The sequence below is a fragment of the Grus americana genome, chromosome 1 (genome assembly GCF_028858705.1).
Source record: "Grus americana isolate bGruAme1 chromosome 1, bGruAme1.mat, whole genome shotgun sequence".
Classification (NCBI taxonomy): domain Eukaryota; kingdom Metazoa; phylum Chordata; class Aves; order Gruiformes; family Gruidae; genus Grus; species Grus americana.
In genome coordinates, this window is record NC_072852.1 from 140,264,836 (window position 1) to 140,289,458 (window position 24,623).

The 24,623-nt window shown below is 38.3% G+C and overlaps 1 protein-coding gene across 1 annotated transcript in view; it reads left to right on the forward strand.

The window, feature by feature from the left end:
• The window catches only part of PUDP (pseudouridine 5'-phosphatase), a 76,023-nt gene that overhangs the window by 24,315 nt on the left and 27,085 nt on the right, over positions 1 to 24,623 (forward strand). The window contains exons 2-3 of the mRNA XM_054813501.1: positions 2,341 to 2,559; positions 15,698 to 15,927. Coding sequence (XP_054669476.1) covers positions 2,341 to 2,559; positions 15,698 to 15,927 — 449 coding nt within the window. The remainder of the gene's footprint in view (positions 1 to 2,340; positions 2,560 to 15,697; positions 15,928 to 24,623) is intronic.

Sequence of the window (24,623 nt, forward strand, 5' to 3'; positions counted from 1 at the left end):
TCTTTTTTTTCCTCAGCACTGATAAAACTAAGTTCTAACACAATATGAATAGGATAACAATTAACTATTTTAATAGATTTGACCCAAACATGTTTGTGAGTGCTCTTGAATTGGCAAACTGCAACATTGCATAACAGATTATTTTTAGGTGTGCAATCTGGACATCAATATTAAGCATTTCTTTAAGAAGAAAAATAAAAATTCTGTTCACAAGTCTGGTATGTGATATTTAAAATGCTATTAAATAGCATTAAATAGGAAGCTATTAAATTGAATATCTTTAGGTATACAGTTGAGTCTTTCAATTTCAAATAGATTAACATGTAATTATCACAAAGACCTGTAGGAAAACTTTCATGTTCTACAATTACACTTTTTGATTCTTTGTTTTGTTTCTGCTTAGTTTGCTATGATTTACTTAATAGGATGAGAATTAATTTTTCAGTTTCAATTTTAAACTTAGGGTAAGAACTTTATGTCCTTCACCTAGTGAGCCTAAGAGATAGAAGAAAATTCAGTGTATCAGGTAAAAGGAAAGAGAGAACTGTGAAATTTTAACACTGTATTCATAATTCACCTTCTCAGCTTACAGAGAGTACCATCTGGCAGTATCAAGCAAACTGGGGAATTTTTTAATTGTTTTTTTTGGTTTTTTTCTTTCCTGATATTAGCCAGATTAACACTTTTCAAAGTCCAGTTGTTTGTGTTTCTACTGTGATACCTTTCCTGTGTGTTTTCTGGGTCTCCAGGATTACTTTAAACTGTTTTCCGTAAGTGTCATTGTTTAAGAAGCATTTGCAAAGAGTAGTACAGGTGCTATTTTTTTTCTTCCAGTTTTAAGCTAAAGTTTTTGTGAGCCATTTGCTGCCCTGTTAAGCAGCCCAGGTGAGAACCTTGAGTCTTTAGCTGATCTGGCTCAACATCCCTTCTAATTACTGAAGGGAAACATGGAGAAGGGCACTCCGGCAGGTGGCAGGACATCTTCTGCACTGCTGTGTGTTCACATGATGGTAGGTGTGATGATGGGAAACGGCCCCTATGTTTCTCATCATCTGCTGATCTCAGGATAAGCAGACTGCTGTGGTTAAGCGGCAAGCATTTGTCAGACGGCAGGGAAGATCTTCACATATATTGTAGTCATGGGCTCTGCTCTTCTTTCTTCAGTCTGTCATCTTCGTAGTATCTATGTTAAAGCTTAAAGTTTAAACTCTGTTGCATACGTCTTATATATTCAGAAAGTGAGGCAATGTCTGCATGAATAATTTCACTATGTTAATATCCCTATGAAAAATATTTTTACATGGCAAAGGACATGTTAATAAGTGAAGTCCCTAATTTCTCTAAATAAATCTCGTAAGAGCAACTACTTTCTTGCCTTGCTTTTGCCTTTCATTGCTAAAGTGATAATGATAAATATACCTTTAGAGATACAGAAGGCAAAGACATGCATGAGAAGGAAATTAAAGCACGGTTTAATAGCAGTAGCTGGCGTTTCAAAGGAGACTACTTAAAAAGATAAACAGACTGATAGAAAAGCCCCTGTTCAAGGTCTTTGCTGAAATGGAGCCAAGAGTTGAAAGGACCTTTCTTCCCTGTTTTAGTGTTAAATTAAATATTATTGACCTTCTTTTTTCAAAGATTTTTTTTGTGGGGGGAAAGACAGGAAGGATTGTTTGTTTGTATTTAAAAAAAAAAATTAGTTTGAAAACTTAAAAGGCCTTTAATATAGAAGCTGATAATTTCACTGGCAAAATTCAGCCTGAAGTTTACTCTTACTGAAACCCCCTGGAAATACAAGTAGGTGTGTTCTGCTTGAGTAATCACATGTAAATGTAGAGGTGCCAGCAGCACTGTAATAATGACTGTAGTGTCTTTGAAGGCACTCTGAAGCTTCCGTTCAAAGACACTCTTAAATAATTAAATCCTTTTTTTTTTTTTTAATTTACATGGAATATGTAATGACATCCCCCAAGTATTAGATTTCCTTCCCTTCTTTCTCATGTAAAAAATAAATAGAGTATTTTAATTAAGACACTGCTTGCTAACCTGTATAGTAAAGAAAGGGGATGAGAGAGCAGGTCCAGATAGTTCTTTCTTGTGACCTTCAGTAACCTTTTTCTTAACACAGAAGTGTCAGCTTGAAAAACCTAGGTACCTCTGAGGTGATCTCAGAAGTCTGGCTTCCTCTCTGCAAATAAAGGGAGGCAATTTTGTCCACTTTGATATGCCCTCTGGCTCCTGACAGTTCACTCTGTGACCATTTATGTGATCTCCTTGTAAGACTGGCTGCTCAGCTGGCTGTACATGGTTTTAATCTTTCTATTATTATTTTTTTGGCAGATACCGAGCATCTCTATACAGTAGTGTTCGAAGAGATCTGTCGGCGTTTTGGAAAGACCTATACTTGGGATATGAAAGCCTTAGTCATGGGTAAAAAAGCCCTAGAAGGGGCACAGATTATTCGAGATGTTCTAGATCTTCCAATAACTAAAGAAGAGTTATTACATGAAAGTAAAATGAAGCAGGAGAAGATATTCCCTACTGCTGAATTGCTGCCAGGTACGTTTCTCTTCAGTATTTATAAACCGTTTATGGAATTACCTAAATGCTAACTAAGGTAGAAGTTTTTAATCTGCCTTCCATAAAACAATTTCTCTTACAGATTCAGTTTCATCCCTCTTGCTTTAGCAAGTTTTACTCAAATCTACCTGTTATTTACCTGCTAAAGAGATATTTTACCTGTTACAGGGTACTGAAAACTTTTGTTTACTTGGAGAACAGCTTTTTTCTATATGTTTTAAAAGAACAAAAAAGACTAGTTAAATGTGCATAAATTCTGTTTTGTAAACCAGACATTCTTTATAATTGTTGTTGGCAGCTGTGTAACTCAGCAAGTTAGTTTTCTGTGGCTGTGAGTGTAGTCCGACTTTGTTAGGCACAAATACACTTTTAAATGTGCAGGCAAATATATGAGCCCGTGGGTTCTTTCAGCTGGGATTCATCTCACTTAACCTGAACATTGAAACTGAAGCATGGTGTCTGAGCCAGCTGTGTGTCAGTGGAGAGGGAGAGTTTCTCAGGTTATTCTAAGACAGGTACATTTCATCACCTTCTGAAGATGCATGTCTTTTTTTCCAGTAATTGTGCAGGAAGCCCAGATGAGTAGCTTAAACCAGGTACCTCAAGATAAGCTAGAGGATGAATCTTACCACTGGTGTGAACTCATACTTTTGTATTCCATTACGTTTACATCTGAAATGCTTAGAGAAAAATTCTTAGCCATGCAAGATGAGCGATACCTAAAGCTAGGATTGCTGTTAACTTTCTGTAAAATGCTAAACTTCCTTGAGCAAATATCAATAATTTATGAAGAAAAAAATAAAAAAGGAGGAGAGAGAAGAGGGGGAGGAATAAAAAAAAGTATTAAAAGTGAAATAACTACATGTCATTATAACAAGTCTAACTGTTATAATTTTTTCTCTTTGAATGTGTGCTTGTTTGTTCTGACAATCTCTACAGTGCATTAATGATATTTTAATTTTTAGATTTTTTCATCCCTATTTTCATAATGCATTAAAAGGATGAAAGTTAAAAATATGGGATATATTAGGAATAAATAAGAAGCAGCAAAAATAAAAGGTATAATTTCTTTTAGGCATCTTAAAAACGTGAGTATTTTGTGCAGCCAGCCTATTTAGTAATCCCTCTGATGTCTTTTATATGCAAAATTTTTCAAATTGCATCTTTCTTACTTATAGATCCACCTAAAACTGTAAGCCTAGTTAAACTCTCCAGGAAAAGAAGAAGAATGGAGGGATGTGTTTTTCATTTTTCATGTCAAACTCCTGTGACTAACTTTGCAGCTGTATCTTCCACAAGACGAACAAAAAAACCCTAGTCTGGGCTTAGAAAATGCCAGATGGACAGACTGGGTGAAATGTTAGGAGGCACAGAGAAGAGTTGCTGCAATGTAATAGCACAGGTAATAGATGCCATTAAGTGGATATTCTGTACCTGCTGAGGATTGTGGTGATGTGGCTGAGCTGGCTTGAATAGAGTTGCAGAGAGGTATTGGAACAGATAAGACAAAGGAAACAGAAAGTTTTGCGCTGTTCCTGCCTTCAAAAAGTGAATTCTGGGCTCGCTGAAGCTGGGCTATTATCGATGAAACAAGCAAAATTCTTACTGGGACAAGCAAGTAAACATTTTTATCACTGCCAGAACTGTTCAACTGATTATCTTTTCAGTTCAACTAAATACACGTGATAACTTTCTTCAGGCTATTTTCTAAAGCACAATTGACGTGAACTTAAATACTCACTGGTCATTGTAGGGAGCAAAGGAAGCCTTGGTCACTGAAGTAATGGAACCTGTGCTTTGCTTGGTAACAGCATATGAGACGCAAACTGAATTGCCATGAATTTTGAGAAAACCAGGTCAATGGCAGCTAATAAGCTAGACAGAAGTGGCTCCAGCTCCTTACTATTTAGTTCATTTAAGGACTGACCTGTTCTTCAGTCAGATAACTAGATTTTTTTAATCTGATACTTTTCTTCTGTCCTTTGGTATCTTTTGAGGATATTTATTAATGTAATCCTTGTGGACTTATTCTACAGCGTCTTAATTTTGTTTCATTAAGAATGGAATTCATGCAGGTGTTGTGTAAGATGTAAGAAAGGCTGGTGACATTTTGAGTTTACAATGTTCTCTGACTAGACTGATCTTTCAGATAGTTACAGGTAAATACAGAAAAGTGAAAAGTAATTGTCATATATATTAACGGCATAAGATGACTTTGATGTGCTGAGTCTCTGGCCATCTTTTACAGTTAACAGGCAGGTGAGGTTCTATTTTTCAATCAATTTCTACATTTTTTCCAAAAATTAAGGTTCAAATTTGGTTTGGTGTAGAGCAGTGCTGCATGATGACCAACAGTGTGTGAAAAAGTGACTCAAGCAAAGCAGCGCTTGTTTCTGGACTGTTGTGGTGCAACCCCAGCCAGCAACGAAGCTCCACACAGCTGCTCACTCACTCCCCTCCCCAGTGGGATGGGGGAGACAATCGGAAGAGTAAAAGTGAGAAAACTTGTGGATTGAGATAAGACAGTTTAATAGGTAAAGCAAAAGCCGTGCACACAAGCAAAGCAAGACAAGGAATTCATTCAGCACTTCCTGTGGGCAGGCAGGTGTTCAGCCACCTCCAGGAAAGCAGGGTTCCATCACACGTAATGGTTACTTGGAAAGACAAACGCCATCACTCCGAATGTGCCCCCCTGCCACCTTCTTCCTCCAGCTTTATATGCTGAGCATGATGTCATATGGTATGGGATATCCCTTGGCTCAGGTGGGGTCAGCTGTCCCGGCTGTGTCCCCTCCCAACTCCTTGTGCACCCCCAGCCCACTGGCTGGTTGGGGTGGTGTGAGAAACAGAAGAGGCCTTGATGCTGCTTAAGCACTGCTCAGCAGTAACGAAAACATCCTTGTGTTATTAACACTGTTTTCTGCACAAATCCAACATGTAGCCCCATAATAGCTACTATGAAGAAAATTAACTCTATCCCAGCCAAAACCAGCACATTCTCCACCCCTTATTCCATACCATTTATGTCATGCTCAGGTCTCACGCTATCCAATACATTCTCATTATCCACCGGCAACCTTCTCATCCTTTGATACAATACACAGATATCATTCCCTTAGTCTATGGACCACCCCTATGAAATGTCTGTAAAATGTCCACAAAATGTCCGCTGAGTTCATTTAGCCCTTGACTTTCAGCTCTGTCTGTTATGGTGGTCATTCAGGACAGGAGAGGTGGTGTGTTGTGTGGAGTTACTGGGCACCAGAGCCAGCTCCAGGTCAGGTCCACGGCTGGACTTGCAATGCTTCTTGTAAGGCTTGTCCTCCATTGGTTCAGGTGGTTGCCCCTGCTCCGGCTTGGCTTTATCCACAGACTGCAGTCCCTTAGAGTTGTACCTGCTCCAAGTGGAGCCTTATCTATGAGCCACAGTGTCGCCAGGGGTATACTTGCTGCAGCATAGACTGATCCACAGTCACTTTGAGGTGCATCTGTTCCAGCGTGGCCTTACCCCTGGGCCACAATCCCTTCAGAGACATCCCTGCTCCAGCATGGCCTTACCCACAGTCACAGTGCCTTCAGGAGTAAACCTACTCCAACATGGCTTTACACATGATTGCAGTCCATCGAGGGGTGTACCTGCTCTGTTGTGGGCTTATCCATGGCCACATGCTTTGAGGTGCACCAGCATGACCTCATGCACAGCCACAGATGCTTTGAGGTGTATATTTTCCATCATGGGCTTATCCTTGGGCCACAATCCCTTCGGAGATATACCTGCTGTGGCACAGACATAACCATGGCCACAGACGCTTTGAGGTACACCTGCTCTGGTGTGGACTTGTCCATGGCCACAGATGCTTCGGGGTGTCCTGCTGCCTCGTGGACTCATCCACAGGTCACAATCCCTTTGACTCGAGTTCACACTGGGGTTCCAGCCTGTCCAGTACAGCAGCACAGAAACAGCAGCGATGCCCTGGCCACCTGCCAGCCCAGGCACATCACCACAGCTGTTATCAAAATGTTCCCAGTCAGATGATAAGCAGCACAGCAGTACAGTGAGCAGCAAAAGCAAAAAGCAGCCACTAACGAGCATTAGACTCTGATATACAGTAAGGCAAGTAAGCCCCATGGCAAGACTTAATGTAAGTGCTGCAACTACCTAGCAACAACTAAAAACATCAATGTGTTACCAACATTATTCTCATATTAAATCCAAGCCACAGCACTATACCAGCTACTAGAAAGAAAATTAACTCTATCACAGCCGAAACCAGGACACTGGACATAGAATGAGCTATGCACATGTTTATTCCAGCGAAGATAACTTTTAATTCCCAAATCAAGTAGTTGACAGGTATGTCAGTGATGGTTAAGGATGATGTGGAAGTTGTATGAATATACAATTGGCAAAGCAGTTCTTTCCCTGACAGGCTATATCACAGCCATGCCAGTTAATGTACAACAGTTGTGAGACGTTAGTGATTGCAGACAGAATTTTGATTACTTTAATATGGCTGAACTGACTGACAAGCTTCAATATATCAGGCTGTGGTCAAAATACAGATTTCATCTGTGAAGCTGATATATTCATGTCTAATACGGAATTTTCTGGTAACTATTTGAGAGTTTTTCACAGATTTATTTTTAGTTCTGAAAGAATCTTAGGGAAGGTTAGTTTTGATTCAGTGGAGAAAGGAATTAATCTAAGACAATGCTGACAAAATGACAGGGCTGCTACTTGTGCCGTTCCTCTAAATATTTCTGTCAGAGCACAGACATTGTTATCTGCAAGAGTAGCATAGTTGATTTTCTGTTTCTGCAAATGCGGTACCACGTTGCAGGGCAGTGGATCATCAGATGAGGAGTGACAAGTGGAGCAGAAGAAAACCATGCGTGTGTACATTTACCTATACATGTATAGGTGTGGTTTTGGTTAACATAAACCTGGAACATACAAAGAGCTGGAAAAACCTAACTCCAAGTTACACACCTGCCAGCAGTTATAGCATCATGTCGGGATTATGAAATTAATGTCATTCTTTCATAGCAGTCTCAGTTTTTTGGATCTTCATCATCACAAAGCATAGATCCTTAAGGATTGTGTGGTTGTGTATACCTTTCAGACATTTTCCATTTCCTGGGTCATTTTCATGATAACTGGGATTTCTTTGTTGCAGCTCTTGTTCATCCAGTACAGAATGTGATGTGCAAGCTATTTTCCAATTCAAGTACAGCTGACTGTCTTTTGCAGACCTGAGTAGGTAATTTCATAGGTCAGTTTTAGTACCCAACGAAGCCAGTCAGAAATCACAAAAAAAGAAGAAAGTAAAACAATTCAAGTTCCAATAACAGCTTGTGGTGGGTTCACGCTGGCTGGAGGCCAAGTGCCCACCAAAGCCGCTCTGTCACTCCACTCCCCTCCTCAGCTGCACAGGGGATAGAAAATATAATAAACGGCTTGTGAGTCGAGATAAAGACAGGGAGAGATCACTCACCAATTACCGTCATGGGCAAAACACACTCAATTTGGGAAACTTAACAAATCAGAGCAATGAGAAGTAAAAACTAAATTTTAAAACACCTTCCCTCCCACTTCTTCCTTCTTCCCAGGCATAACTTTACTCCCAAATTCTCTACCTCCTCCCCTCAGCAGCACAGGGGGATGGGGAATGGGAGTTGTGGTCAGTTCATCATCATGTATTGTCTCTGCCGTTCCTTCCTCCTCAGGGGAGGACTCCTCACGCTCTTCTCCTGCTCCAGTGTGGGGTCCCTCCCACGGGAGACAGTCCTTTACCAACTTCTCCAACATGAGTCCTTCCCACAGGCTGCAGTTCTTCACAAACTGCTCCAGTGTGCGTCTCTCCCACGGGGTGCAGACCTTCAGGAAGACTGCTCCAGTGTGGATCTCCCACAGGGTCACAAGTCCTGCCAGGAAACCTGCTCCAGTGTGGGCTCCTCTGTCCACAGGGCCACAGGTCCTGCCAGGAGCCTGCTCCAGTGCAGGCTTCCCACAGGGTCACAGCCTCCTTTGGGTGCATCCACCTGCTCTGCTGTAGGGTCCTCCATGCGCTGCAGGTGGATATCTGCTCCACTGTTAACCCCCTCCATGGGCTGCAGGGGGACAGCCTGTCTCACCATGGTCTTCTCCACAGGCTGCAGGGGAACCTCTGCTCCGGTGCCTGGAGCACCTCCTCCCCCTCCTTCTTTACTGACCTTGGTGTCTGCAGAGTTGTTCTCTCACATATTCTCACTCCTCTTTCTGGCTACAGTTGTTCCTTAGGGTTTTTTTCCCCCCTTCTTAACTTTGTAATCCCAGAGGCGCTACCACCATTGCTGATGGGCTCGGCCTTGGCCAACAGTGGGTCTGTGTTGGAGCCGGCTGGCATTGGCTCTATTGGACATGGGGGAAGCTTTTAGCAGCGTCTCACAGAAGCCACCTCTGTACCCCCCTGCTACCAAAACCTTGCCATGCAAACCCAATACACACCTCACTCTAAAGTCATATATGTTTTTGTCTTGAACAGTTCCATTCAACCAGCAGTCTAGTTTGCTCAGCTATTGCTTCCTTGATTCATGTTGTGCCCTTAACAGTTAAACAGGCTTCCTACAATGTTATCTTTCCTTTTCCTTGCTATTATTGTTTTAATGGTAGGAAACTCTAGTGAATCCATGCTGAGCTCAGTGAGCCTGTAACCCCTAGAGATCAGTCAATTAGCTGCAAGCTCAGAACGATGCTGTCTGTTTGGCTGATTTCAAACATTTGGCCTTTGCATTAAGTGCTAAAGAATTGCAACTCAAAAATGCTTTTTTGGAAGTCAGCAACACAGTTGATAGAGGTTCTGAGTTGTGTAAAATTTAGTACTTATATTTTTTTTCCATGACCATGCATGTGTCAGTATGTCCAGACTAAAATTAAATTATCGATTTGGTGAACAGGGAGTCTCTGCCACCAGAAGGATCTCTGGTACTTTTTAGAGAGCAATAATATGAGGAAATAGAATTCTTTATTAATAGCCAATTACCTTCCAAGTTGGGAAGTAGGTTATTAGTTTCCACCTCCACTTTTGTAGCTCAGAGAAAAGATAACGTACCATTGCAGATAGCATTTTTAATACCTCAGAACAAAAAAGAAGGGGGTGGGTCTGAGAGTTACATTTCCATAATCTCATCAGATTCGTGGTAATTACACCAAGTGGTGAACAGACCCACCTCTGTCACACTGTCACCTTCCCACTGTGACTTCACTTGAGGGTTGAGAGCAAGTGGAGGTAACGAATAGCGCTATGGTGATGGACTTGCAACTGTGGTAGCACACCAGACTATGTAAAAAATATCTTTTAATCAGTTTGTGTCTTAAGTGAACAGACATCTTCTTCTAGTTCTATGTGAGATTTTTTTTTTTCTGATGTGTGCTTTTAGTGTTCAGAGGCTGCTGAACACTTGCCATAGAATTGCTTTTATGAACTTAAAAGAATTATCATTGAATTGGCTAGAAATCTAATCAACTTGACAAAGCTCTGAGTGGTAATATTAGCTTTTCTTTGATTAAAGAGAGTGATGACATCTTGAAGAGCTTTAAGTTTGGTCTGATATCACATTTCAGTGTAGGAACTGTAAATGATTTTGAAAAAGAGGAGCAGTCTTTTTGTACAGAGGCTTTATTTATTCTTAAGATTTCCATTTGTACACGACTGGACATAAATCATACCAGACATGCATAATGCGTGTACACAGTTAATTCAAACAATGCATGGAGCACTTTAGTTTCCTTTAGTCTTTTTCTCAGCAGTAAATCTTTTCTTCCAAATACACACTGAATGCTCTCAGACAGCTTGTTTTGTGTAATGTTACAGCAAAATGAAGTGGACTTGAATATGGGTCTCTAAAGAGCCTTGATTTTGGTGCCCCAGAGGTCAGGCATCCTCTGTTCTCATGCTGTTAGTGTGAATAGAAAGCTAACTGTATCTACGTGGTGGTGAATGAGGAGCAACACTGTGATAGATGTATATGAAGATGTTATAGAGGGAGTGCTAAAAGTCTGCAAAAAGAGTGTGATGTTGTGTTTGGACTCATAATTTGTGTTCGTGAGCTTTGTGAAGAAAACACTTGGTGACCAGTATAGTTCTTCCAACGAAAATTGCAGTGCAGAGCAAAAGTCTGCTGATCAAGACAGTGTTCTCTAAAAAAGCCTGTAGCCATGTTGTTTCTTCTGCAGAATATGCTGTATCTCAGCTACAATACTTAGCAAGTACAGTTTTATTAGCACAGGCTACATAGTGTAGATGAGCTCCAGAAGTATAGCAGGGAAAGAAAAATGAAACATACATATACACCAGTGAATGAAAAAGGGAGACGAGGTAAACAGGTAGTAGATTAACATACTGATCAAATGTAATACAAAAAGGAAAACAAAAATGAGTATTTTTTTGAAGGGTAAGTAAGTAGCTCAGATTAAAAAAAGTCCAAGAAAACTCAAGCATATATGGATACAATACAACACACACAGGAAAAGATTTGGTAAAAGATAAGGACGACACTCATTTGGAAGAATATAAGATATTAATGTATATAATGGCTCTCTGTTCCACCTTGCTCAAAATGGTCTTAAATAGGTTAACACCATAGCTAAACTAGTTGGAAACTGTAAAGGAATATTATCTATGATGGTTGGTGCAGAAATGAAACCCCTGTGAGCTGTTTGGGTTTTATTTGAGGGTTGGAAAAATGGGGATGTGGCTGCTATATGCCCTTCCTAGCAGAATATGTTAGCTTTCAAATAACAAATTTTAAAAAAGACATACACACCGTCTTCTCTGTTGCCCACTGATTTCCTGTTTCTCTTCCTGGGATTGTAAAATGGTTAAAATACTATTAATTAGAAATTAGACTTAATTAGTACCTAGGTGGCCCTCAGGGAAGAAGAAAAGAAATACAAGAGAGGTATGGTACACTGATGTTCATGAAAGGGTTTGCTACTGAAAATGCCACTGTTTGTTTATTTGAGTCCTTCTCAGCCAGGTAATGCTCCTGTAATGTAATTGTGAAGCTTAATTTTTGTAAAAGCTACCTTGTAAATTTTTGGATACTAACTTCTTGTGGTCTGTTAACAATGTATGCTTTTGCTTAAGAGAAAGCCTTGAGAAGTTCTGTTCATTTTAAGGGCTTTTTTTACATAGCTTGTGCTTATCTTTTTAGGATTGAAACAGACATTAGGAAAGACCTTGGGATTGTCTGTATAGGCCTGGGCATTTATGTGACCTTGTTGCTGCACTCTCTGCTGGCAGTACACAAGCCATCTCTGTTCCTGAAGTCTTAAGAGTGTAGGACTTTGTCTGTGCTTATACGACCGCCAAACAGTGGATTTTCAGGTTAAGGTACTGGCAGAGCTTGGTTTGTGCTTGTGTGCATGATGGTGTAGTTATGCCTTCAAATGAATTGCCTGCAAACAGAAATATGCACACCAGAAATCATTCAACTGGTGAACAGAGGAAACTGAAATTATGGTTCAGGGCTGAAGTGGCATGAGTAATCCTCTTCCCTATCTCATATGTTTGCCCACTTTATGATGGAGATTGCTTTTCTATCTTGAAAAGCGTTCTTGTAGCCTACTATAACATGTTCATGGAAACTTCACGTTAAGAAAAGAGAACAATAAAAATTGTTTTGTAAGACAAAAGTTTGGTTGGGGACTTATATTAGAAAAAAAGAGAAGAGCTTTATATTATCTCCTTATTTGTCTGGAGGTATTTCACATGAAATAGGTTTGAATCTGGAGTTCCGGAAGTGATAAAAGTTAAGAACAGTGTTCTAGTCAGTGGTAAACAAACACAAGAAAAAGGATGGTACAAAAATTTGAAAGTATATCAAATAAAATGTAGCAAAAATGTGTGTGTTGTTCACCATTCTGAAGTATTTTGTATGACACAGAGCTCACGTTTGTATAAAGTTGAAAGGAAAATAAAAATTCCCTTTGTTTTCCATCAATTTGAATTATCTCTCAGGAGTTGTTTTGTTAATTTTCACTTCATAATGAACAATGCCATTTGATTATAAAATGCAATAACTTAAAAAATGTAGAAAACAGTGTTGTAATAGCATATAAATAATTAGATGGGGACTATCATTAGATCATTTTAGCATAGCATTATTTGGTTTCCTGTACTCTTGCTGTACATGTTTGTATTAGTCAATGAAAAGGAAAATGCAACAGTTAGCCCAAGGGTTTTGTTGTTCGATATAAATCTTAATTTTAGTTTGTCAGTTGATCCAATGTATTAGTTTCCGCTGAATCTAAAGAGAACAAACACCACATTAGGAGTCTAATGGAGGAACAATACTTACTTTAAAAAAAAAAATGTTTTTCTGCAACTTTCAGAACAAAAGTGCTGATCTCTGCCTTTAAAATGCATCTGTGGTCTCAGAATAAGTAACTCCTTTCTGTTGGTTTAGTTTGTTTTTTTCTTCTTTTCCCAAAGTTGTTAACTTTATTGACATTTGTGATTGATCGGGTTTTAAAGATGCTAACATTTAAAGTTGATCCTTCATCTTTTCAGCTTCTGTAACTAAATTCAGCTTACAATTTTTTCACCAGTGTTTCTTACATTTCGAATACAGTAACCTTCTGTATCTGTTGTAAAACTTAGTATTTAAAGAGACAGAGGAAAGAAACAGTATTCACCTTTTTTATTATTTGAAATGGAAGAGTACATTTGGAAATAAAGCATAGTAATGTAAAGAAAACTCTTGCTATATCTGAAACATTCCTTCCCCACACAAAAATTATGGAACGTTCCTCAAGATATATGCTTGTTCTCTCATCAAGTGATGCTTTTCTCAAAATATGCCAAAAAATAGGTTCAACATTATTGCATAAGTACACCCACTAGAAGCTTAATTAAGCAATGTCCCCAACATTATCTATGTTTATTATTTCAAACTCTCTGTAAGTGAGAGAAAAGCACACAGGGAAACATTTTATTTTATACACAGAGTTACACTCCTCAAAAAAAAAAAAAATCAAAGCCAAAGAAATATACTCTTCTTACTGAATGGCATAGTTTTAATTTCTGAAGCAGGTATCCAACTGACTTAAACCAGCCCCTTAAGAGAGCTCAGTTTCTCTCTTTTGCAATTACTAAAGCAAGTAACACTGGGCAGAGGAGGGGAACTGTCAGTCACAGTTGTTAATACCAGAGCTTTATCTATTGATGCTGTGAACCCAGAGTAATGAACACCTCAAGCCTAATGGGTAGAAACTTCAATCTGATCCAGTCTTCTAGGGAAGGTTAATGCAGGGAGCAGTGAAAACACAGCAGTCAGTGTAAGGGGGAAACATACTTCATTATTCGGTGCAAGTTTTGAGTTTCCTAGGCAGAGGTTTCAATGCTTCTTTGCTGCAGCATTCTAAATGCTGGATATCTCTTGCAGACAAAACAATTAGCAGTGTCTAATGGATTTTTTAATGATTACTTGAAGAATTTATGTTGTACTGCCTAAGATTGTTATTGCATGTGTACCACATTAGGAGTGTATCCTTATGCTGGAAAAATAGAGATCCTTATTTCTTTTGATCTTTCTTTGTTTTTTTGTTTTTAATCAAATACGGTAAAAGAAAAAGAAAAAAAAGAATAGAAAAGAAAAGAACGCTGCATGTGGCTAAGCTTTCAGTAGGAGGGATGGAGAATGGTCCCAAGAAGCCTAGCAGATAGGTCCCTCTGTGATGGATGGGCCTCGATCCCTAATATGGTAGCTACAAGTAAGTTAGGAGCTAGCGAGTTCACAGGAATTTTGACCATAATTCTTCATAGCCATTGAGTTTTTAATTGGTTGGTTTTGATGTAACTGAAGTCTTATTTGATTGAAAAATCTGTACAGCTATAGTGGTTATAATGACAAAGTATATGCCAGGGGAATTTTCTTATAGATCTTTAAAGAAGTTCCCTGGTTTCCCTTCTGTTGACATTTTCTGTAAAAAAAGCACAAGAAAGATACTAAGAAAGATATTATCTTCCTCATGAAGAATTAGATGCTGAATTAGTACAATAATTGTGTCAGTAATTTGATGTGATGGCAAAGTGTCTAGAGCTATACTGGTGGTAACTGAGGCAAACAAAAATGGATTTTGTTGATCTGTAGCTTTTACAAAGAAATAACAACCCTGGAATGAAAAAGTTTTTCAACTGCTACTGTCTTGAGCTTCTTAAGTTATGCTAGCTATTCTTCTATATGCAATTTAATTTTTTCCCATGCAGCTGATTTTACGTTTTTTTTTTAATCTATCTTGCTGTGTTTACACATATGCAAATAATAATTTTTAAATGGCATATTTTTATTAAAGTGCATTTTCTGAATAATGTAAATCTTTGCTCTCTGGAGCTATTAGGGACAGCTGCATTTTAGCTCCCTTGTAGTGAGGGAAGCCAAAAAGAGAAAGTAAACACACACACACATTTACACACCGAAATCATGACATGTGCTGGGGGAATATAAGAGAAAACCCTGAAGAAATAACCTTTCTGCAACAGTGCTTTTCTGTGGCTGACTACCTCCAATAGAAATGTAGAATAAACATACCCTGTGACGGATGAACTGAAGCTGTGATGCAGTGGGACTGAAGAAAATTAGCTATTTCAAAAGAGCACAACTTTAGAGAAAACTAACTATATCATAGCAAGGGCATAGGAGATAGGAAAAGTCTTCTTACTTGTGTAATCTTTAGACTTCTTTATATTACTACACACACGATATGCTAGCCTTGCTAAATGTTGCAGAGAATTTAGAATAAATTCCTTTGAATGAATGCATTTCATTTAAAAAAAAAAAAAAAGACATTTAGGCTACTGCTTTACATTAAGAGATCTTAGTACTTCCATTTATTTAATATGGATTAACTTAATGTTTCAGAATGATGACATAATCTATATCTGAAATAAAAAGTTAACTTCTATTTAGCATCATATTTCTTCTACACTAACGGATTGAAATAGGTTGTTATAGTCAGTAAGACAACATTGTTGAAGTATTACTAAATATATTTGAAGTAGGTATGAATATTAATACATATACCTACATATATGCATATATTTTAAAAAATAAAATGTACATATTTGTCTTGCAGGGGTAGATAAGCTGATCCGTCATTTACACAAACACAACATACCCATAGCCGTTGCCACCAGCTCAGCTGAAGCGACATTCCAGATGAAAACAGCCAGACACAAAGACTTCTTTGGTCTTTTTCATCATATTGTGCTGGGAGATGACCCCGAGGTGAAGTGTGGCAAGCCGCAACCTGATGCATTTCTAGTTTGTGCAAAGAGATTTCACCCTTCTGCACCTCCAGAGAAGGTAAGAAGGGGAGGGGAAAAATTAACTGAAAAGTTAGGAATATTCTGTTTGGTCTGTATTTGGATATATTTTTTTAATGTGATACTTAGATTAAGATTTAATATAAACATTACAAAAATCAGCAACCTCTGTTTTCAAAGATGTTTATGCTGTTGAAGCAAGAGATTGTTGGAAAACATCATTTCCCCTCACTACGTATGATCTTTGTAATGCAGATTGCTCTGATTTACTACACAGTAGTGTAACAGTAATAGGAAAGTGTAATGATTTTCCGCTCTATGCATAAATCTGCAAGCTTAACTTCACTACTCAAAGTTTGGAAACAGTTATTTAAACATACATCAGTTTATTTTTCATACATTCATGGCTGATTTACCTCCTAAGTGTCTAAACATTAAAAATACTTCTTTGTAAAGAGGGCATGTGTTTTTCCTAAGCCATCTCTTTCCTCTTGCATCATAATTCTTCTTTTCTGATTTAAAACCAATCAGTTTGAGCAATCGTTCTCAAATAGTCGAGAGGTTTAGTTTCTCTCTCTTAGGTATAACTTTCCAAACTTGATTCTGAAATAGAAATCTGTAGAGAGAATATTTGAAAGATAAATTGAGAGTTAGTTAAAATAATGTCTTCACTTTTATTTTAAATTAAATTGCCTTTCTCCTTAAAATATTTCTCTCACTTCTTTATCCTGAGTGGAACATAAGTTTTGAAGTTTTGGAGTTTGATTACTGCAGAAAAATGAATTACATGCTGATTTTTAAGGAACAACTTTATGTGGCTTAGACTATGATTACTGTTTTCTCAGTAGGATTATTGAGGGAAAAATGGTTACACAAATACATACGGAATGATTAGCTAAAATTCTTCAGCCTTTCATACTTCAAGTTCTCACCCAGAGTCTCAATGGTATTTGCATTGCCTGGGAACACAAAGTGAAATAAGTTTGATGGAATGTGGCATACTATGAACAGTGTTAAACTGATTTTGTTTTGTTTTGTCTTTTTTTCTTTTGCAAGTTCTCTTGACATTCTGTGTGTGTGCATCAACCTCACTTGGAAACTTAGATGTTTAGAAAAGATAACACCAAATGTACACGAACATGTTGATGCAGATGGTGGTTGTATGGATATGTTAGGTACTTGTGTGAGTACGCCTTCTATGGTACGTTCTAAATGTTGAGAATCTGAGCAGCAAGGCTGTAAATCTCACCTTAGAGTCAAGTAGTTATGAATTTTGAACATGTTAATACTCAATTGAGAACAAATATTGGGAAGCAGCTCAAGGTTCTGAAGGGTTAAGAAGTTGAAAACAAGCTTAAGCCACAGCTTAATGTTGCTTTCATGTAAAATTATTCTTTCTTGCTTAACTATATGTCATGGGAACAAAAAATCAAGGTATGTTCCTGTAATGTTGTATGGTGCGGGTTTTTCTGCAAAACGGGATGAGAGGTGTGTAATGCATATTTTTTGATTGGTTGGAGGTATGGCTGTAAGCTGTTCTGTAATTCTGAAAATAAAAGAGCGCAAAGTATTGACAATTTATATAAAGCTGGGTCATAACTGGTATTGTTTCTGAAGGAGAGGTAAGGAAATTAAATGTCAGCTGTGTTAATGACAAAATATTATTTCATGTGAGGAGCCTAATAGTAATATCCAGAAGGACAGCTTTCCCAAAGCTCTTAGTTTATTTGGCTCTGTTTCAGAAGAGTCACAAGGTGATAATAATTAAAAAGGACAAAAACATTAAAAAAACCAAGCCAAAACCAAACAACAACCAATAAAACAGTGACACTGTGTTGCTGATATTTTTATTTATTCAGCAGTAAGTAGCTTAGCTGTGTTAACAATCAAAAACTATTTGAAGATAATCATTGCATCTGTATTACACTTAATAATTTTAAACTTTAAAGGATTGTTAGAGAAAATTTCAGAGTGTGCATTGTAGTTTTCTATAGTTATTTTCTTTAACCTTTCTTTGAAGAAGAGCATAAATGTTTGAACCCATGCTTTACCTTTATATGGAGTTTAACAGCATTGAGGGTTCCCTTGGTGCAGATAATTTAGCTGAACTTTTTTTTGTCGCATCTACAAAAGTCACAAATGTCTGAGTGTGGGAATTTAACACAAACATAGAACTCCCAAGAAGAAGAAAATGAAAACAGTACATGTGAAACTGTCTGAAACACTCATGGCCAATTGCAATGTGTTGGCATCTGCAGTGTTTAGTCCCAAGCGATGAACGCTATAGAGCTACAGGTTTGGATTTCATGCTGAAAATCAGTAACGTGGAAGTTTGCAGCAAAATATCAGGAGGTATAGGTAATATCTGCATAAGCAAGTAACTGCACTCAAGAGAAACAGATTATTAGAGCAATGTATTTGGTGCTTAGGCCCATACATCTATGCTATATGTGATTTGAATGTTTTCCGTTGGATTAGATGTACTCTGATCCCTGGCTGAAAGCTGTATAAGGTTCTTGGGAGCTTTATGTCTGCTTAAGCATTGGAGATTGCTTGATATGCACCTGGAGAGGACTTCTACTTTAGTGTCCTGCTAAAGCAACCTGGTACACACCAAAACTACTTAGTGAAACAAACCATCAGGTAGCATCTGTCAGATTTGCTGCAAAACTTCACTGCTGCTCCAAGCGAAAAATACAATGTAGCCATAGAAGGCCAAATCCAGAATTTAGCTGTAGTGGCATTCTAGCCTCTGACTGTTGCTGTGCAGGCATACTTCCACAAATAGGCAGTTTGAAAATGATACAAAAATGATATGATGTCTGCTTTACTATCATTGAAGGATGTCATAATTGTCCATCTGGGAATTTCTTAAATGTTGACCTTTTGGTATACAGTCTTTGGTTAACTAGGAAATTAATAAGCATAATGATGAAACCATGGCACAGGAATTTCAGACAAGATACACCTTGCAAATTCATCCTAAGTCTTACTGTCTTGTGATGTATGAAGTTTCATATGAACTTCCAACACTAGTAGCAATGTACTGTCATTAATGAAATGTAATTAATGAAATCAGTCAGGTAATCAAAATGTGATCTGCAGATTAAATACTAGAAATTTTGGCCAAAGTCTGCTCTCAAATACACAGATGCAACTTGTATGAAAACCAGCTGGAGCAGTACGTATGTAGAAACAATATGTGCTTGAATATTGTAAAAATTTCAGGCCACAATATTCAAAATACTGTGGGTTTTTTCCATACATTTTATTTAGACAATTGAAAAAACTTTTCAAAGCTTTATTTTTGGTTTGTTGGGGGTTTTTTTAATTATTATTTTCCTACCTTTATATGATTATAATTTGGAAAATAAGTTGTTTCATATTTTTCTCGAATTACTCAGTATTTTTCTGTTTTTCAAATTTTTACAATGGGAATTCCTTTTAAGGAAACCTTTAAAATGTGCTACAGAGGCAAATTCAGAGTTTCATTGATCACATCACTGTGAAATTTTGCAAATTCAGCTATATATGCCAAGGGATGTTAAAGACAACAGGAAGGGCTTCTATAAGTACGTAGGAGACAAAAGGAAGACTAGGGAAAATGTGAGCCTGTTGCTGAATGAGATGGGGGGCTTGGCTACACAGAGCATGAGAAAGGCTGAAGTACTGAATGCAGCAAGCCAGGAACGCCAGGTCCCGGAGACCAGGGGGAAGGGTTGGAGCAAGGAAGATGTACACTTGTTGGAAGAGGATCACGTCAGGGAATACACAAGCAAATTGGACATGAATAAGTCCGTGGGCCCTGACGGGATGCAACTGCGAGTGCTGAGGGAGCTGGCAGATGTCATTGCAAAGCCACTCATGTTGGGACAGTTTGCTGATGAAGAGAAGAGAATGCTCAGGGGGATCGTATTAATGTATATAAATATCTTAAGAGAGAATGTAAAGACAGATCCAGGCTCTTTTCAGTGGTGCCCAGTGACAGAACCAGAGGCGATGGGCACAGAAAAACACAGGAGGCTCTGCTGAGCACAAGGAAACTCTTTTTTACTGTGAGGGTTACCGAGCACTGGCAGAGGTTGCCCAGGGAGGTGTTGCGGTCTCCATCCTTGGAGATATTCAGAAGCTGTCTGGAGATGGTCCTGGGCAATAGACTTTAGGTGTCCCTGCTTGAGCACAGGGGCTGGACCAGATGAACTCCAGATGTCCCTTCCAACCTCAGCCATCCTGTGATTTGGTGATACACTTCACAGATTTGATCTAAAAAAAAAAAAAAAAAAGAAACAAAAGTGGTTTTGCTAAACAATATTTTTCTGTTCTATTTTGATTTAAAGGGCTCATATATTTAAAATCATGCTTTTGGAATTTATAAGTATTATATTATTAATTTTTGCTTTAAAAGAACTCATAATAACCTTGCTGTTTGTGTGCTTCTTTGTGTATTTGTATGTAAGATATATATATATCAACTATAACTTTTCAGTGTTATCTTGAAGCAATTTTGTTTCATAGTAACAAAAACGTTATGCTGCTAAATTTATTTCAAATATGACTCTAACTCAGAGGATTTCAGACATTCTCAAGCAAACATTTACACATACTTGCAATATACTCATGTCATTAAAAACACATGAATTAATTATTTACCTGCTTGAGGATGTGGCAGGTCAAGGCCTTTCTTTCCAGTATTTTGGTTCTTTTGCCTATAGCTTTTCTGTAAAATAAAGGACCGTACTAGTAGTGTAATTTTAAACCAAACAAATACCATTTATGTCCATTGTTTAAAAAGAGGAAAAGGTTGTAATTCAGGTTGTAATTCTCTCTTATGAAGAATCAATCTGTTCTATTTAAAAAGTTCCACATGATGTAAATCATCACCTTAATTTAAGACACTATTTCTTTGCAGTTTCTTCCATTTCTAATTAATTAATTGATCCCATAGTTACGAATAATCTCTGTACCAAATCTAGTGAGAGCTCATTAAAATTTTTCAGACTGATTAAATGGCATTAGGATTTATGAGTCTCAGTGGACTTTTTATGTCATAGAAAAGAGAAGTTCAAAGAGAAATTTTCTGAGACTCTTTTTTGCTACAAAAGATGTAGTAAAAGAGTAATAGAGATTCAGAACATTATTACCATTTTGTAATTTTAGTCTATATTATACAAAGAAAATGAGGGTGAAGAAGGCTGATTTAGCACTTAATGTGACCATCATTATTATGAGCTTGTGTAAAAAGGATGCCAAAACCTGGTTTTTTTATTTCTTCTCCCCGCATTTTTTCCCTTTTTCTACTTTTTTCCCCCTTCAACCGCACTACTTTTAGTGTATGCATGTAGTGTATGTATCTCACTATGGTTTTCAGATAAGTAGCTATTTTATTAGTGATGTTTCTGTTACTCCTTATGTATACCTGCAGGTTGAATTTATTAGGAGTACTTTAAATAAGGTTCAGAAATTACAAAGGCATGAACAGCTGTTCTAGGTGGCGTATGGAGCTGTAAATTGGAATCCCTGCTGTTGAAATCACATATTTTAGTCATCATAAATCTGCCCCTTTTGCATTTTAGAAATGAATTCACTTGCACTCTTTCCTGAATGTTTACAATTCACAAATCAGACATTTTATTTTAAAAATAACAACAGTATTAAATGGAAAAAATACAGACAGTTTTCAACTTAGTTCAAACCTACATGAATGTTCATCTCTTCAACCTTGGCTCTAGTCTGTCCTTTGAATAGGCCTACGTTACCAATTTTTCCTCACCCGAAACACTCTTCTGGACAGCTGTTCATGGTATAAACTGTTCTGATTTACCCATGTTCTGCTGTCTTATCTCCTTGGACTCAATTTTTACCAGTTATTTTAGCATATTGCGAGATATTTGCTTTTTCCAGTGGTATAGCCTGTGATCATAAATGGTCATAGTACACCTAACTTTTAAGGTGTGAGGCTGCATTCAGTGGGACAGAGGAAGAGGAATTTTTAGTAGCTCGCTGTTGTTCACATACACTGTGGTCTGCACAGCAGCAGATACGGCATGTGCCCACGGCCACTCGCTGTGTGAGGAGGGATCAGCGTCACTCCATGACTCTTTTCTAGCTGCCCGTGCGTTTTGAGGTAGAAGTCAGAATTTGGGCTTTCTTTTCAGAAGCCACTTGACTTTCTTGTCTGTACTGATGTAATTATAGTTCATTAATTAGTTCAAATTAGGCAGTTGATGGGCTAGAGCCAATAAAGAACTTCCTGCATCGTCTGATTTGTCAGTACCAACTCCTGTGTAGCCAGGCGGTTCATACACTAACTGAAAGGGCTGGGATATTTGAGTGTTTCTGGTGTGTGTGTGTTTCCTTGTTGGGCTTTTTTGGAGATAATTTCCTCACTGCATGCACAGAGTGCTCCTTTGGAGTCCATTACCTGCAAGGTTGTGCTCTCTCAGCGTTCCCGTTAGGCTCGTGTCCTGTGCTGCACAGTGGCCAGCATCCAAGCAGGGCAGAGAAGACTCTCCCTTGGCAGCAGGGTGTTGTGTGGTGGGGATTGTGCTCCCTGGGAGGCGGTGGGACTGCTGAGCAACTGGTTCAGTGCCATCAGAGCTTGAAACCACTGCTGCTGCATACACATGGCATGCTTAAGTTTGCAGCAAATGCAGAGTTCATTCCCTTGATGAATTTAGATTACATATGGCAGATTTTACTGTTACTGTACATGGGGTGATTGGGAGGTGAATGAAGTATGTCGCATCATTTGTGTGTACCCAGGTTAGTTTAGTTGTTCCATGCAGATGTACCCTTAAATCTTGAGAGTGGGTAGCAAGTGAAATCTGAAAGGGTGTATCCATTGGCTTGAGAACAGGACATTTCCACTTGTCTGCCTTCTGGTCAAGGTGAGGTGCCAAATTCAGTAGGAACCTCCCTTGCTGACTTTATAGGTTTTTGAGAAACGAGGTTTTTGCTTTCATGTGTACATCCAAAATTGCCCAATCTCAACAGCTTGTGTCTATTTCTCAGGAACTAAGCATCTCTTGCAGTTAATCTTTTGTAAAGCATAATTGGAAAAGTGGTCCCAGCGCATTCCTAAAATGTCAAGAAAAAGTGCCTCCACAGAGAACATAACAGCAATCTGGGACTTCTGTTTTCTTTTTAAAGTGGATCAAAAGAGAGGGTTGTCCTTATCTTGTCCACTGTGTGGAATACTTCCTCAGAAAATTGGGGAAAACAGCTTTTTGAGCACTCTTTGACCTGAGGAGTTCAGTCTTCCAGTTTTTGGGTTTCCTTGGGGGTTGTCCTAGTTACCACACATGGTACACCAGCTGTTTGCTCAGGAAGATTCTTGTCTAGAACTTTCTCCTGAATTGATAAAACATTTACTTTTCTTGCTCTGCAGTGTGACTGAAGACTAATTTCTAGATGGCAAGTTGTGATTTGAGTATTTAGTATGTGTTGCTGGCCCAACTCTTGAATTCCTGCTACTGTGGGGCAGCGCAAAATAATAAACATCATAACTGTTTTTTACATTCCCCTCCTCCCCCACTGGGGAAGCTATTGATTTCAGACAGACTCTGGAGAAATGTAAAGGAGTAAATTATACCTTTAAATTGCCTATTAGGCAATTTAAATTAAGTAGGTGTTGAACAATGTAGAGTTTTTCCTTACAGTGGAGTGTTAAGACCTCCATCTTGAAATACTGCTAGAAGCTTACAGCTTGGGATGCAAAGATTACAGCTCTCTAGTGGAATGTACTTTTTATGTGATATGTTACTGGACAGTCTGCTGGCTGAATCCTGCACCTTCCTCAGCTTCTAAATAGTCTAAGCATGTAGCCCTTATTTGTGTCTCCCAAGCTGGATGAAGAAGTCTGTGATTATGAAGCTCAGCTTCCTAAGTGTCATGGACATGACTGTAGAGGAAGAATGTGAGATATTTTACCACATCTAACAATCCGGGAGTTCTGAAGATCTGCTACACACGTTCATCTTTTCCCTAAATCCATAATAGGCCACTATTTGATATTTACAAGACAATTAAAGGAAGGAGACAGTTATGAAGTTGTTTGTTTTGTTTTCAGTTATCAGACTCTCAGTTCACCTGGTTGATTTTCTTCCTCCCTCTTCTCCTGAGGCATGTGTGCTTGTGTGTGCGCATACCCCCCCCCCCCATGCTGGCAATCTTTATTATATACTTGTTGAAGAAAAATGAGATGTTGCATGGCTTGAAAGTAATTTAGCTCTTAAGTGTTCCAGACGTTGCCCTTGTTACTGCAGTGCATGTTTATTTATGGATGTATTTGTCTTATGGAGATGAAAAAAGTCATTGAAATTCCATGCAAAAAATAACCTGGTCAAGGTTTGCTTTCACTTAATGTATCTGATTGGAAAAGGAAAGAAGGATTATAATTGGTTCTTAGTCTTTGGGGTACCCTACTTGGGGGGTGGGGAGGCAGAGGTATGGTTTTTTTCCTTGCATTTGTCTTGATAATGTATCAAGTAGCTGCTAAGGGACTTGATGAAATGTGATGCAGAATAATAAATTATGTTCTGCAGCCTTCCTTGCTTCTACGTGAGGTGAGTGTGTAAGCACAAAGAGACTGGTACACCTCCAAGTTCTAAAAGCATTATATTCAGATTAGCAGGTCACTGGAGATGCGTTGCTAATTGTTTTAGGGAACTCATTATGGGTATTATCACATATTAATTATGCATGGTAAGTAGTAAAAAAGAGGGGGGAAAATCCTTC